We start from the raw sequence: 11,316 nt of genomic DNA, 5'->3' as shown, positions 1-11,316 counted from the left end.
TTATTATTATGGTAGTAAAGTCAAAAAGGTGATTACATTTAGTCCTTCCCAGCTACACTGAGTTCTTCTATAATTTATTGAGTCATTTCTCTTTTAAATTAATGGAATAGTTCGCATAAAAATACAGTGGTAACCTTTTAGTAAGGTCAGAGTATACTTTACAAGCTTCTCTAGGGGAAAAAGAATAAGATGTTCTGTTTTYATAAATGTCTGCATAATACAATTATTGACTGAAACCAGCTCCTGTTGAAAAGTCATTTCCCCTGGGTGGTAGAGTATCTGTTCTGTCTGCAAATTCAGGACCTCTAATTAACAGTTCAGACTGAATGGAATGAAAGAAAGCACATTAGAAAAGATAGTGTGTGTGTGTTTTTTTTATCCTGTAACTGGTTGTGTTTGCAGGGCTGGAGCAAAGGTGTTGTGTTTATAAACGGCAAGAACTTGGGACGCTACTGGTCTGTTGGTCCTCAGCAAACTCTCTATGTTCCAGGTCCATGGCTTCACAGAGGAGACAACCAGGTACTGTATCTGTAAACCACCTCACACACTGTTGAGGTAAAACGTGAGTTCAAGATAAAAAAATATCCTCAGATGACAAACAACATATGTCCATTTTTATTTACAAAAGCCAGAGAACAAGTACTGAGATGAACACTTGTGTTTTCATTTTAGTTAGATAGATGGATAGTAGGGGTACAACAATACAGAGTATCGAACAGAGCTTTAGGTTCAATACACACTTGTATGGAACAATACAGATTTTTAAAATATATTTTATCAACTTGTCTTCTGAAGATGCTCTGTGTTGAAGGATCAGTGGATCTGTGTTCAACTACTCCACCTAGGCTGCATTTTTGAGTGCAGATCCACTGAGAAACTTGCTGTTTCAGCAACATTTAATTTAAAAACTGTACTTTTGAGGTTAAACAAATGTTCATAATTAATTTAAATAAATTACAAGTTAAAAGGGGCATGGACATTTCTCTTTTTTGTATCGAAAAAATATCAAATCGTGAGACTAAAGTATAGACCCGAACCGAATCGTGAATTTTCTGTATCGTTGCACCCCTAATGGATAGATAAGTTGGAAAGGTTGATGGGTAGATGGATAGATACTAATCACAAGGGGAAATTTAAGGCATCCAGTAGCATTTGCAACAGGTCGTAAAGATTATTGAGGAGAAATAAAAAAAAGTACAAAAGAAGTGAAAAAATACAGCAAAATACAAAAAAGAAACCGTGTACACATGTGCAAGAATTTGTGGAGAGTAGTGTGTAAATAGTAAATGGCCTGAACTTATATAAAGCTTTATCATGATCCCACGAACGTTATAGCACTTTACACTTGACCCCTAATTTACACTACGTGCGGCCCCACTCCGCTGCGCAGTTCGCCACCGTTTGTTTGTGCATGTGCAGGAAATGTGAGATCACATGATAAGTCCAGTGATAAATGTGGAAGTCAGAGCAAAAGACTTAATTCTGTGAAAGACGGGCTCCAAACACAGTTAAAACCGTATTGCTGTTGTCTTTTTCTTCAGATTTCAAAATAAAATCCACAAGTATTATGTGTATATGCATGTGCTACATGTTGCCATCTGCTTCCCAAACAGAGTGATAGGTTTTGACAACATTTGTGTAGAAATACTGTGTATGTCTGTGACGAGTTCAGGGTGTACACTGCCCCTCGCACTGTGACTGCTGGAACCCTGACAGGAAGAAGCAGGTATAGATGATGGATAGATGGATACTGTATATCCATTTATTTATTTATATAGCTAGGATTTTGACAAAAATTGTCTGCCTTTTGGGAATTATTTTGAAAATACGGATGTTGTGCTCATTCCTGTTCCTGTTGCTGTGATGTGATCTTTGTAGACTGACTTCGGCGCAGCTCCAGCATCCTGCTAAAATAGGATTGAATCTGATTTTGGCGGCTCACCGTCTGCACACTGCCCGCCTGCACCGCAGTGCAGAGCCAGTGTAAATGCTCTCATTGATTATAATGGTTGCGTATTTGCTGTGGAGGTCGGAGCGGAGTGGAGCGGAACCCTCTGACCACCACCAGCAAGCAAGGCTGGTGAAGTGTCTTGCCCAGAACTGGCAACCCACTGGTCACAGAACAACTCCCCCAACCACTCTGCTACAGCCTCCCACATAAACATATGTTTTGGCATGATGCTAACAACAGAACGTCATGCCTCCTTGAATTAATAAAAAGCCTTTGGATCCCAGCAGCTTGTACTCCCAGTGTGACCACAGCTAAACTGGTTCCCGAGCAGCTCATGGAACATCACGGTCGTAAAAATCAGCCCCACATCACATTTCTGGCCAATCACACAATAGGTGATGCAAACCTCTGGAAGGAAAAGAATTCTGCCCAGACCTTGTGTCAAGAACAGCATGACATTATTTTTGCCTCACAGCTGCGTATGTGAGCGAGAGCTGATTTCGTCACATCTGACAGAGTATAAACTCAGTTTAAGTGTCTCCAAACAAAAAGGAAACTTTTTTTTTTCATCTACAGCTGATACCCAATCGTTTCTGTACCAGAGCCTAATAGGATTTTTTAAAATGTTTGGCTTTGTGTAACAGCAAGGCCAAGTTCCAAAATACTGAACAGCCAACAATCTAAATGTTTCAAGTTTTATTCCTTGTGTAACTCCCTGAAAAAAATGTTTCCAAGTGTTGCCGTTCTGACCAAATATTTCCAAATTGTTGTCATTCATTAGGAGTTCGTACTTTATATTTCTCCAACTATTTCAATTTTAACAGTCACATATCATTAACAGGTATGACAAACCAGAATCATGGTCAAGCATTAACACAGAAAAGTCTGTTTTGTTCATTAATTTTTAGTTTTATTGAGCTCAAACATTTGAACAGTTTCTCTTTTTATTTTTTTGAGTTCATGTTTTGATGATAATGAAAACCACCTTGACTCAGCTGCGATTTGTGTGTGAATCTGTGTGTGTGTGTTCTGTCACAGGTCATAGTGTTCGAAGAGCAGGAAACAGATGGTAAGATCCTGTTCACCATCAGCCCGGACTACGGCATGACCGTCGACGTCCAGTGAGGACAAGAGTGGGGTGTGGTGGGAAGTGACATCGAAAAATGTCACGTTAAAAACCGAAGATAACAAGAAGATTCACCTGATTTTTCTCATGACTATGTTTTCCAAACTTTGACATTTTGTTGAACCCTCTTTTTTAAGTTTTCCTACCAGCATCTTTAACCAACACTTGTACTGTAAACTGGAAAACAAACTGTGAACTGTAAATTATTTGGATTATACTGAATACGCTCTGTTTTCAAAAAGACTCAGTTTATAGTTCACATCAAGGCTGACTGTGTGAGAAGAATGTGTGAATAAATTCTCTTTGACCTGCGAGTCAGCAACCGAGGCTATGAAAGCTTGTGAACTCTTATTTTTCATTGCTGCTTGCCTTTGCGTCTGAACAGCCTCTGAAGAGCCTCTAAAGAGCCTCTTAAGAGAAATAAAGGTTAAAAAAATAGCTTTTAAGATCTTTGTTTCTGTCAGAAATTGATGGAAAAAAGCTATTGGCATGTTTCTGAAAATAGTGCATTTTAATTAAATTTCACTTTCAGTATGAGAAATTTATTTACACATCAATCTTGACAGGTAGGTGTCATTTTGAAGATGCTGCTGGAGAGCCACATGAGCATTATGGTGGCCCTCAAAGGGCCAGCTGTAATTAACTTTGATGTTTCGATACCTCGTTCCTCATCGCATTGCTGCACCACTAACAATAACTGAGGTCTTTGTGGTATTTCCTGCATAGAGTGTTTTAACATGTCGATTGACTGAATGTGAAATAAAAAAAGACAGAAATACCATTAAAAGTAAACGTAAACGAGTTTTATTCACTGTTGAGTTGTGAGTAGCTGCCACCTTGAAGTCTGAACACTCCCACTTTCCAACAGGGAATTCCCTCTAGAGGGGCATTCCAGTTTAAATTTATGACTTGTAAGTGGCTTTGCAGCAAGTCAACCTAACAGTTGTAAGTGGCCCTCRTGATCCAGCAGATCAGAAATGGTTCAGAGGGGACATCTGAGCCGATCACACACATGGTTGACTGGTGAAAAACCAGGGTCCTGGTTCCTTCAACATGATGCAGATGGTCTATAGACACGTGGCCTGTGTGGATGGGTGTTGTCTTGTTGAAGAACTGTACCAGAGGGGTAAGACATGCCAACAGGGCCCCCTTGAAGTCWAACATTGTGGGTCCCAACACCATGATGCCAGGAGTAGCACCAGTGTGTCTCCACAACATTAGCAGGGCTGGTCTTCTCCTTTCCATAGGTGCATAGAATAAAGGAAAATATTGCTGAACACATTGCTGAATACCACTCATTATCAGCTCGTACCTCCAGGTTACAGCATCCCCACCACTGCAGCTGTTGGAAGGGACAGTGAACATGTCTGTCTGATACAGTCATGAAGTCATGCTGTGTTGTAAATGTCCAAAACCTGTGTGAGTAATAGAGAGTGCATCATGTGAAAATCCTCTCCTGGTGTAATCTGTTTTGGTGACCAGAGCTGTCACTGTTGGCTCTTTCAGAAGACACCCCATATCATTACTGACACATGACCAGCACGGTTCATTCAGAAGACACACAGAGGCGGAGAGGGGGGACTGGAACACCCCACCTCTTTAGCACCWCAAATGGTGGGCTTGCATAGCACTGACTTACATCTTAGAGGACCACCCAAATGATTTCTCAAAGGGGACACACAGTATAATGCAAAATCTATGGAGCCTGCAAGGGGACGGGGGATTTTTTTTCTTTTTGCGTTCCCACTCAAAAGTATTGCGTTACCTCGCAATACCTTTCGCGTTCCCTCGCAAAAGTCGTTAAACACTGTTGTGCCTGCCGGTTTATCAACAAACTCACRTTTACCATTAGCGAGTTAGCCTACTGCTTTAATTCAGCTTCAGAATGAATACATCACACAGCCACACATGGAAGTATGTCATATGTCGCAATTTTAACACAGTGCAGCCACGCAACATCAATGTCAATTTCATGGACTTGTGGTGACACATCCTGTTTTGGTAACCGGATATTTCAAAAATAAAAGTCTGATTTAATTCAGTTAATATAAAAATCAAAGTTTTGCGTGGGAACGCAAAACAATGTTGCAAGGTAACGCAAAAGAAAAAAATCCCCCATGTCCCCTCGGGGGCTCCGTAAAAATCCACGTTTTAGCCATTAGCATTTTTTAGCATTTTGTTGTGTGCTTGGTGTCTCTAGGAGTGCAGAAAATTTGAATTTACTTTCTCTCGCTCGGTAGGCATCTTTATCCTGTTTGGGTCATATTTTTCAACCCGTTCAGTTTTATCTATTTTCTATTATGTTTTCTGAACTATTATGTCACAGTTTTGTGACGGAACAGACATGTACGGTCTGAACTTACATTCAGAGAAAGAGATTAATACAAACTTTACTGGCACAGACTGGCTAAAGTCTGCAGCAGCACAAATACAGCCGTTTTTGACCTTATAAAGACATACTTGGACATTCTGGGCTACATAATAAGTGGCAAGTGCCATTCTGCAACTCTTTCTGCTGTTATCAGGTCAAATCGGCCAATTTTATTTCCACACCTCTTTTGATTTCACACTGATTAATGTTCTCTGACTGTGCTTTTGAGTATGGTAAGAGTGTCTCTGTCTGTGACTTCTGAACTGCCAGAGGGAAAATCAACACAGAATGGGCTGTTCAGCCTTTTAGCAGTACAGTCTTCTGAAAGAGTTTTAAGTGTAGTTTTTGACTTCATTTATCGGTCAGTTTCAACCTTGGACCACTGTGACATCTGTATATCTGCCTCATAGGCTACATTCACACTGCAGGTCTTWATTCTCAATTCCGATAAAAAAATATTTTTGTGTACGTTCACATTATATTTTAAATGYGACCATAAAACTCGAGTGTGAACTCTCTACGGAACTGATATGACCCGCATGCCCAGAAGATGACGTAGCYAAACATGGATGCTACTTGTTAGCATGTCAATTCTGAAGTTGTTGTTCAATCAGAGCTGATTAAATAATTATCTAACATGCTTGTTTAGTCCAGTGTTTACAGTTTAGCTTTGCCGGCTGCACCGGTGCAGCATTTTATTTTTGGAACAAAGCGACGTGCTAAATCTAAATTATTGATCAAGTAACTTTAGCATCGATAAGGTACACAACTGATGTTGGATGTTACTATTATATGTTTCTGTGGATTCTCAATCATCCAGGACATGGAAAATAAAATAAATAAATAAAGACAAAGCAAATGGCTTTCTGTTCTGTAGCTGAGGATGTGGGGAGCTACAAGATTTAAACTGCATGACTTGAGGTTAGGATCATTATTATTTGGAACGATCCGCTAACCCCTATACTTAACTAAAGTAAAGGTCAGATGAAAAGCAACACAAGCATTCAGAATGAGGTATAATATGTRTCTGATTTAGTACCTCATATGGACCAGGCCTGAGCCTGATTTGAAAAAAATTTGATTTATCTCGTTCAGACTGTCAGGATATCGGTCGTATTTGCCTGCCATATAAACGTAGTCATAAACTCTATCAGTTGCTGTTAATGTGGGGTATTGTCTTTACAAATTCATCCACTGTGCTTGGTGACCTTTAACTGTTGGATACTCCACTAACTACCTGATAACAATTTTTCCCTCATGWTGTCACCACTTATGTCCTCTGGTGCGTCTGCATACCCAATGAATCAAACTACTCCTTTTTTGTCTTCAGCGTCTTTTATCAGTAAGCGTAACTGTTGGCTAAAAGACTTCTTGCTGCTTATGGGAGCACCACGTTAGTGAAACATTCCTGAACACGAAGGACACGACCAGTCAAGGAGAAGCGAGGCTCTTTTCAGTTATTTATTTCTCTTTGATTCAACTAACATCTTTCTCTGAGACAGAATTGCTGTGGCAAATAAACAACCTTAAGAGTTACATGCATCGAAAGTGAATCACATGAGGGTGGAGGATGACGGTGGAGATGAGGAAAAGAGAGAATTTATGTGTAAAGTGTGTTGTGCCTTATAGAAGCTCCCCCCCACCACACACACACACACACACACACACACACACACACACACCCTCCCCAGACAGAGGGTGAGGCTCATTACGCTGAGGTCGATCTCTGCCATAGGAAGGTTGTTTCCATTTAATTTAGAAGATATTGCTTTACGCGCCATCTGTTGGACAGTGTTTCATATTGCACGTAGGATAAAGTTGGTACAACGTCACGTTCAAGGTGAAGTCCTATGAATAGCTCCTCTGCTAAAGGACAAATCCCAGAATCCTGGTCAGCCAGTCCACCCACATGCTGACATTTGTTTGACGTAGGTGACATTTACAAGTTGAGCACAATAATTTAGCTTTACTCCTAAAGAATTCACCAAGTTAAAAAAAATGTAATGCTGTTCAAAAGAGAGAGAGAACAAAAGATTTATTTATACATAATGGCATATTTAGACTGTATAGCTGTAATTCTTGGTTAGTTTCAGTGTTAAAACCCTTCAGGTGGATTCTTTCATCAAGATGAARAGCCACTCAGGTAGAMCGTTTGCTACCAGCAGTTGTGCTGTGCCTGCCGGTAACCCATCGTCAACACGGCCATCCATGTGCAGGATTCGGCTTACGAGCACGTTGTTTTAGACAGCGGCTGAGAAACAACAGCTGCTGTGATCAAATTGCACATTCCAAAACTCCAAATAAATACATAAATAATCCTATTACTCTCGATGCTGAGTAAATAAATAATGGGAAGGGTAGCTGGTGATCTCCGTGGCCATGCGGTCAGTGGAAGCAGCTGGTGYGGTTAGAGCAAAGTATCTGATAAGACCTAAGTAAAAGATTGTAAGAACATAGGTTTTCTCTGGCTGATAAATCTGAGTGGATCTGGGATGTTTTTGTTTCCCCCCATTTTGCAGCAGCTAATATCAGCTTGTGTTTGTCTTGCAGTAGGGGTACAGATATTGTACCAAGACTTAACGTTTAAATGACCTCTAGCTGCTAATGCAGGAGAGCTTTTGATACAGTCTTAAAGCAGATATTTCATTTTTATACTATGAGATGCAGAATAACTTTATGAAGTGACTTCTGATCATTAGGTATTCTGTGAACGTRGACACAAAAACCATATCACATCTCATCATTAATACTGATCTCACTGGCTTTGCATTTGCTACCTTTGCATTWTTTATTGTGCTTTTCTTTTCTTTGCCTGTAGTCACTTTAGAGTCAAAYGTATTATCAAATTCAACGATTGGAAGCTTAAGTTTAAATTAAAAAAATATTTATATTTGTATTCAGGACATTTTTCATGTTTTTTCTCCAAGGCTTTTTCATCCCTCAGACTCTTTTCTTTTCAACATTTCTCATAATTTATGCTGTTTAAATGTTTATAGAAAAGGAAAAGAACTCATTGAAACTGATTTTTTTTTACAGAAGCTACATTAAATCCAACATGTGGAATCACACCAGCATTTGTGAATCTGATATTAAATCAACAGTTTAATCTTTTGAAGTGGGCTTCAAAAGGTTATGAACAGTAAGTATCCTACCTGTTGTAGATAGCTCTTTGAATGACCTCCTATTGAAGAAATACTGTTTAATTTTGACTGGATTGATAAGCTAACAGATAATAGGAATGCAGCACCAACCAATGTGTCTGAAAACAACTCAAGTCTAAAAAAATGCAGTTCATGCAAATGMTATTTTATAAACATTTAAATCACTATGAATGTTGCATTATGCAGTTATTATGATATGATTCTGTAGTTATCAGCAAGTACAGATAACAGCAGGAGCAGCTAGCTGTAGCACTTCCCATTACAGGACACCAGAAATCCAACATTGTACTTGGTCATTCTCTGACTAGCCATACACTCGTCAATCTAAACATTCAAAAAGCTATCTGCAACAAAAGCTTCGCCTCTTCTTTTAAGCTGTTGTTTTTTGTGATAAATATTTCACAATCCAAACTTTCTGTTTTGTTTTATTATTATTTTTGTGTGTTTGAACCTCACCTGGGCCTGTGCTTTGCTGTGTTTCAATCCTAGGGGTTCAATAGAGGAAAATAAAAGGCTCTTTGTTTTACTTTCACACATAAATACAGTTTTTCAGTGCAATTGTCAAAAAACTGCCTTCAAATCCCTGATTGTTCTTTTTCCATTGTTTTGTTCAAGTCTCCACAAAGTAAGCCATGTGGTTTTTAAATGCTAAAATGTACGTTTTTTTATGTATGTTTCAGCTCAATTTCCCAGCACAAGGGGGAGTTTCTCTCTGGATGACTTGCTGTAAATGGACGAGTTTGAATGACATCGTAAAATGGACAATGATAACCCAACAGTAAATGAAGGTAGGAGTCAGTACTATTAAACTAGTAGTACAAGTGTTCATAAAACAGGTTAAATTACAGCAAACGTTTCATGGTTATCAAAAGAACATTCCCTCCTTTTGCCCTGTTTGCTTTTGCTCGAAGAAAAACAATAAAACCATCATSATGAGACGTCTTTGTCCTTGTTTGTATCCAGTGCTGACGACCACGTCTTTAAGTGGAAATCTTCATGCGCAGATCTTGTTTTAGACCCTTTTTTCTTAAAATTTTGAAGTGAAAGAAACTCGTTTGCTTGGATCTGCTGGCTGGTTGCTTGTTCGTAGTGTGCTGTCTCTTTTCTCGGGTCTCCAGTTCCGCGTTCAGTGGGAGGCACAGGCCACAGCTGTCCAGTTAAACCCTGTGGGGCATCCTTTACATCGTCCACTTTGCCCTTCAGCAAACGACTACTGCCTCCAACGTGTCTGTGCTTTAATATACTTATGTCCTTTTTTTGGTCCGTATTAGAAAAAATGACGAGGATTAAATCCCACTTTCAACCCTTTTGTTTGTTGTTGTTTTTTTAATTCCTATAATTAAGACTTGATTGCACTTCTTGGGAAACTTGACTATTTTCTCCCGTCGCAGATCCAAGGCCAACCACCTGCGGCAAGAAAGGATTAAAATGGGTTTAATGAACTTAAATTAGCCTTAATGTTCTTTCTAAGCCTGTTTATTACCGTAATAATGGACAACAGCTGTTGTAATTGTGCTTTAACAGAAGAAAATTGGAAACTACTGTTTGGTTTATTAGGAAGTATTAAAAACACCTGCTCTTTATAATCTAACCAGGTCAGACAAAATGGCAATAATCCCCCTTTTGAAATGATGTGGTGTTTATGGATGAAGGGTTCTGCTCAGTAATAACAGCCTCTTCAGAACTGATGCTTACCATAGTTTGAAGKGGGGGAACAAATGGTCAAATCTCCACATTGGGGTCTGTGAATCCTTTCTTCCCTTCATTTACGAGGACAGGTTTCTCTGTTCGTGTGTGCCACACAAGGATCTGTGAAGAAAGCAGCGTGGAAACACAAACAACAGCAGCATTAGTAGCACGCTGTTGCCCTAATGCGCTCATTCCCCATCAGCTCCCACACACTCCTCCCCGTCGACGACTCATGCTCTTCAAAAACAGCCAATTCGTAATATGGCTCTGGTGGTACTCCCCACCACAGGGCCCATCTATGTGTAAAGAGCTACTTGAGCGTAAAACCTTGCATTAGAAGCGGAGAGTGTTTCCTTACAAATATTACCCGCTCGGGCCTTTCAGCCTGGCCTGTGTCCAGCCCCCATATGTATAGGGTCGTGCTTTTGTAGCCGTGCTCCACTTCTTTACGTTGTTCTTTTGGACGCACTATTGTTCYGTATTCTCTAAAGCCTTCATGCCAGCTTGGTTCAGCCCAAGAGACAGAACAAACATGCAGGAAAACGATGGCAAGGGCAACAAGGAACGGAAACTAAAAAAAAAAAAGTGTCCAGCTCATTCCCCCTTTCCTTTCCTTGGTGTCGGTACCCCCCTTCCTCCTTTCATCTCGCCTTGGCAGCAGTCATAAATTATGCACGATATGTGCCAGGAGCCCACTCCCACTTTTTAAATTTCTTTTAAATTTTTTGCTCAGGAGTAATGGGAAGGTGGAGGAGGTCGAGTTAAAAGCCCCTCTCATATCTGAAGCAGAAGGTTATAAGGGAAAGGGATTTACAAACACGACTTTCCGTCTTTTGTTCTTTCTCCGTCCCCGACCGGCCTTCTGTCTGTTCCTGCACTCATCTGTAATCAGTATGACGTCTCCGCCTCTATGCTCGCTCCGCCGCCACCAAGTCCAATTCAGCTCCGTGAGCCGTTCCCTGAATCCCCTCTTTTCATTTAGCCCTGTGAATGGCAGGAGGAGGGGGTGGGGTGGGGG

The 11,316-nt window shown here is 40.2% G+C and overlaps 2 protein-coding genes across 4 annotated transcripts in view; one reads left to right on the top strand and one right to left on the bottom strand.

The window, feature by feature from the left end:
• LOC106525649 (beta-galactosidase-1-like protein 2) overlaps window positions 1–3,515 on the top strand; it is a gene marked incomplete in the record, with an annotated part of 37,843 nt that extends 34,328 nt beyond the window's left edge. Inside the window, 2 exon segments of the mRNA XM_014019951.1 lie at window positions 403–519; window positions 2,990–3,515. Of these exon segments, the coding sequence (XP_013875405.1) occupies window positions 403–519; window positions 2,990–3,076 (204 nt within the window).
• A 3,380-nt stretch (window positions 3,516–6,895) lies between these two features.
• b3gat1a (beta-1,3-glucuronyltransferase 1 (glucuronosyltransferase P) a) overlaps window positions 6,896–11,316 on the bottom strand; it is a 127,130-nt gene continuing 122,709 nt past the window's right edge. For all 3 annotated transcript variants that reach the window (XM_014019946.1, XM_014019947.1, XM_014019948.1), the window contains 2 exons: window positions 10,305–10,418; window positions 6,896–10,016 (listed from right to left, as the gene is read on the bottom strand). In XM_014019946.1, coding sequence (XP_013875400.1) covers window positions 10,332–10,418 — 87 coding nt within the window. In that variant the 3' untranslated portion in view covers window positions 6,896–10,016; window positions 10,305–10,331. The remainder of the gene's footprint in view (window positions 10,017–10,304; window positions 10,419–11,316) is intronic.

The sequence above is a fragment of the Austrofundulus limnaeus genome, unplaced genomic scaffold (genome assembly GCF_001266775.1).
Source record: "Austrofundulus limnaeus strain Quisiro unplaced genomic scaffold, Austrofundulus_limnaeus-1.0 Scaffold236, whole genome shotgun sequence".
NCBI classification, from domain to species: Eukaryota; Metazoa; Chordata; class Actinopteri; order Cyprinodontiformes; family Rivulidae; genus Austrofundulus; species Austrofundulus limnaeus.
Note: the sequence above shows the minus strand (reverse complement) of the source record. Positions and strands in the feature narration are given on the sequence as shown.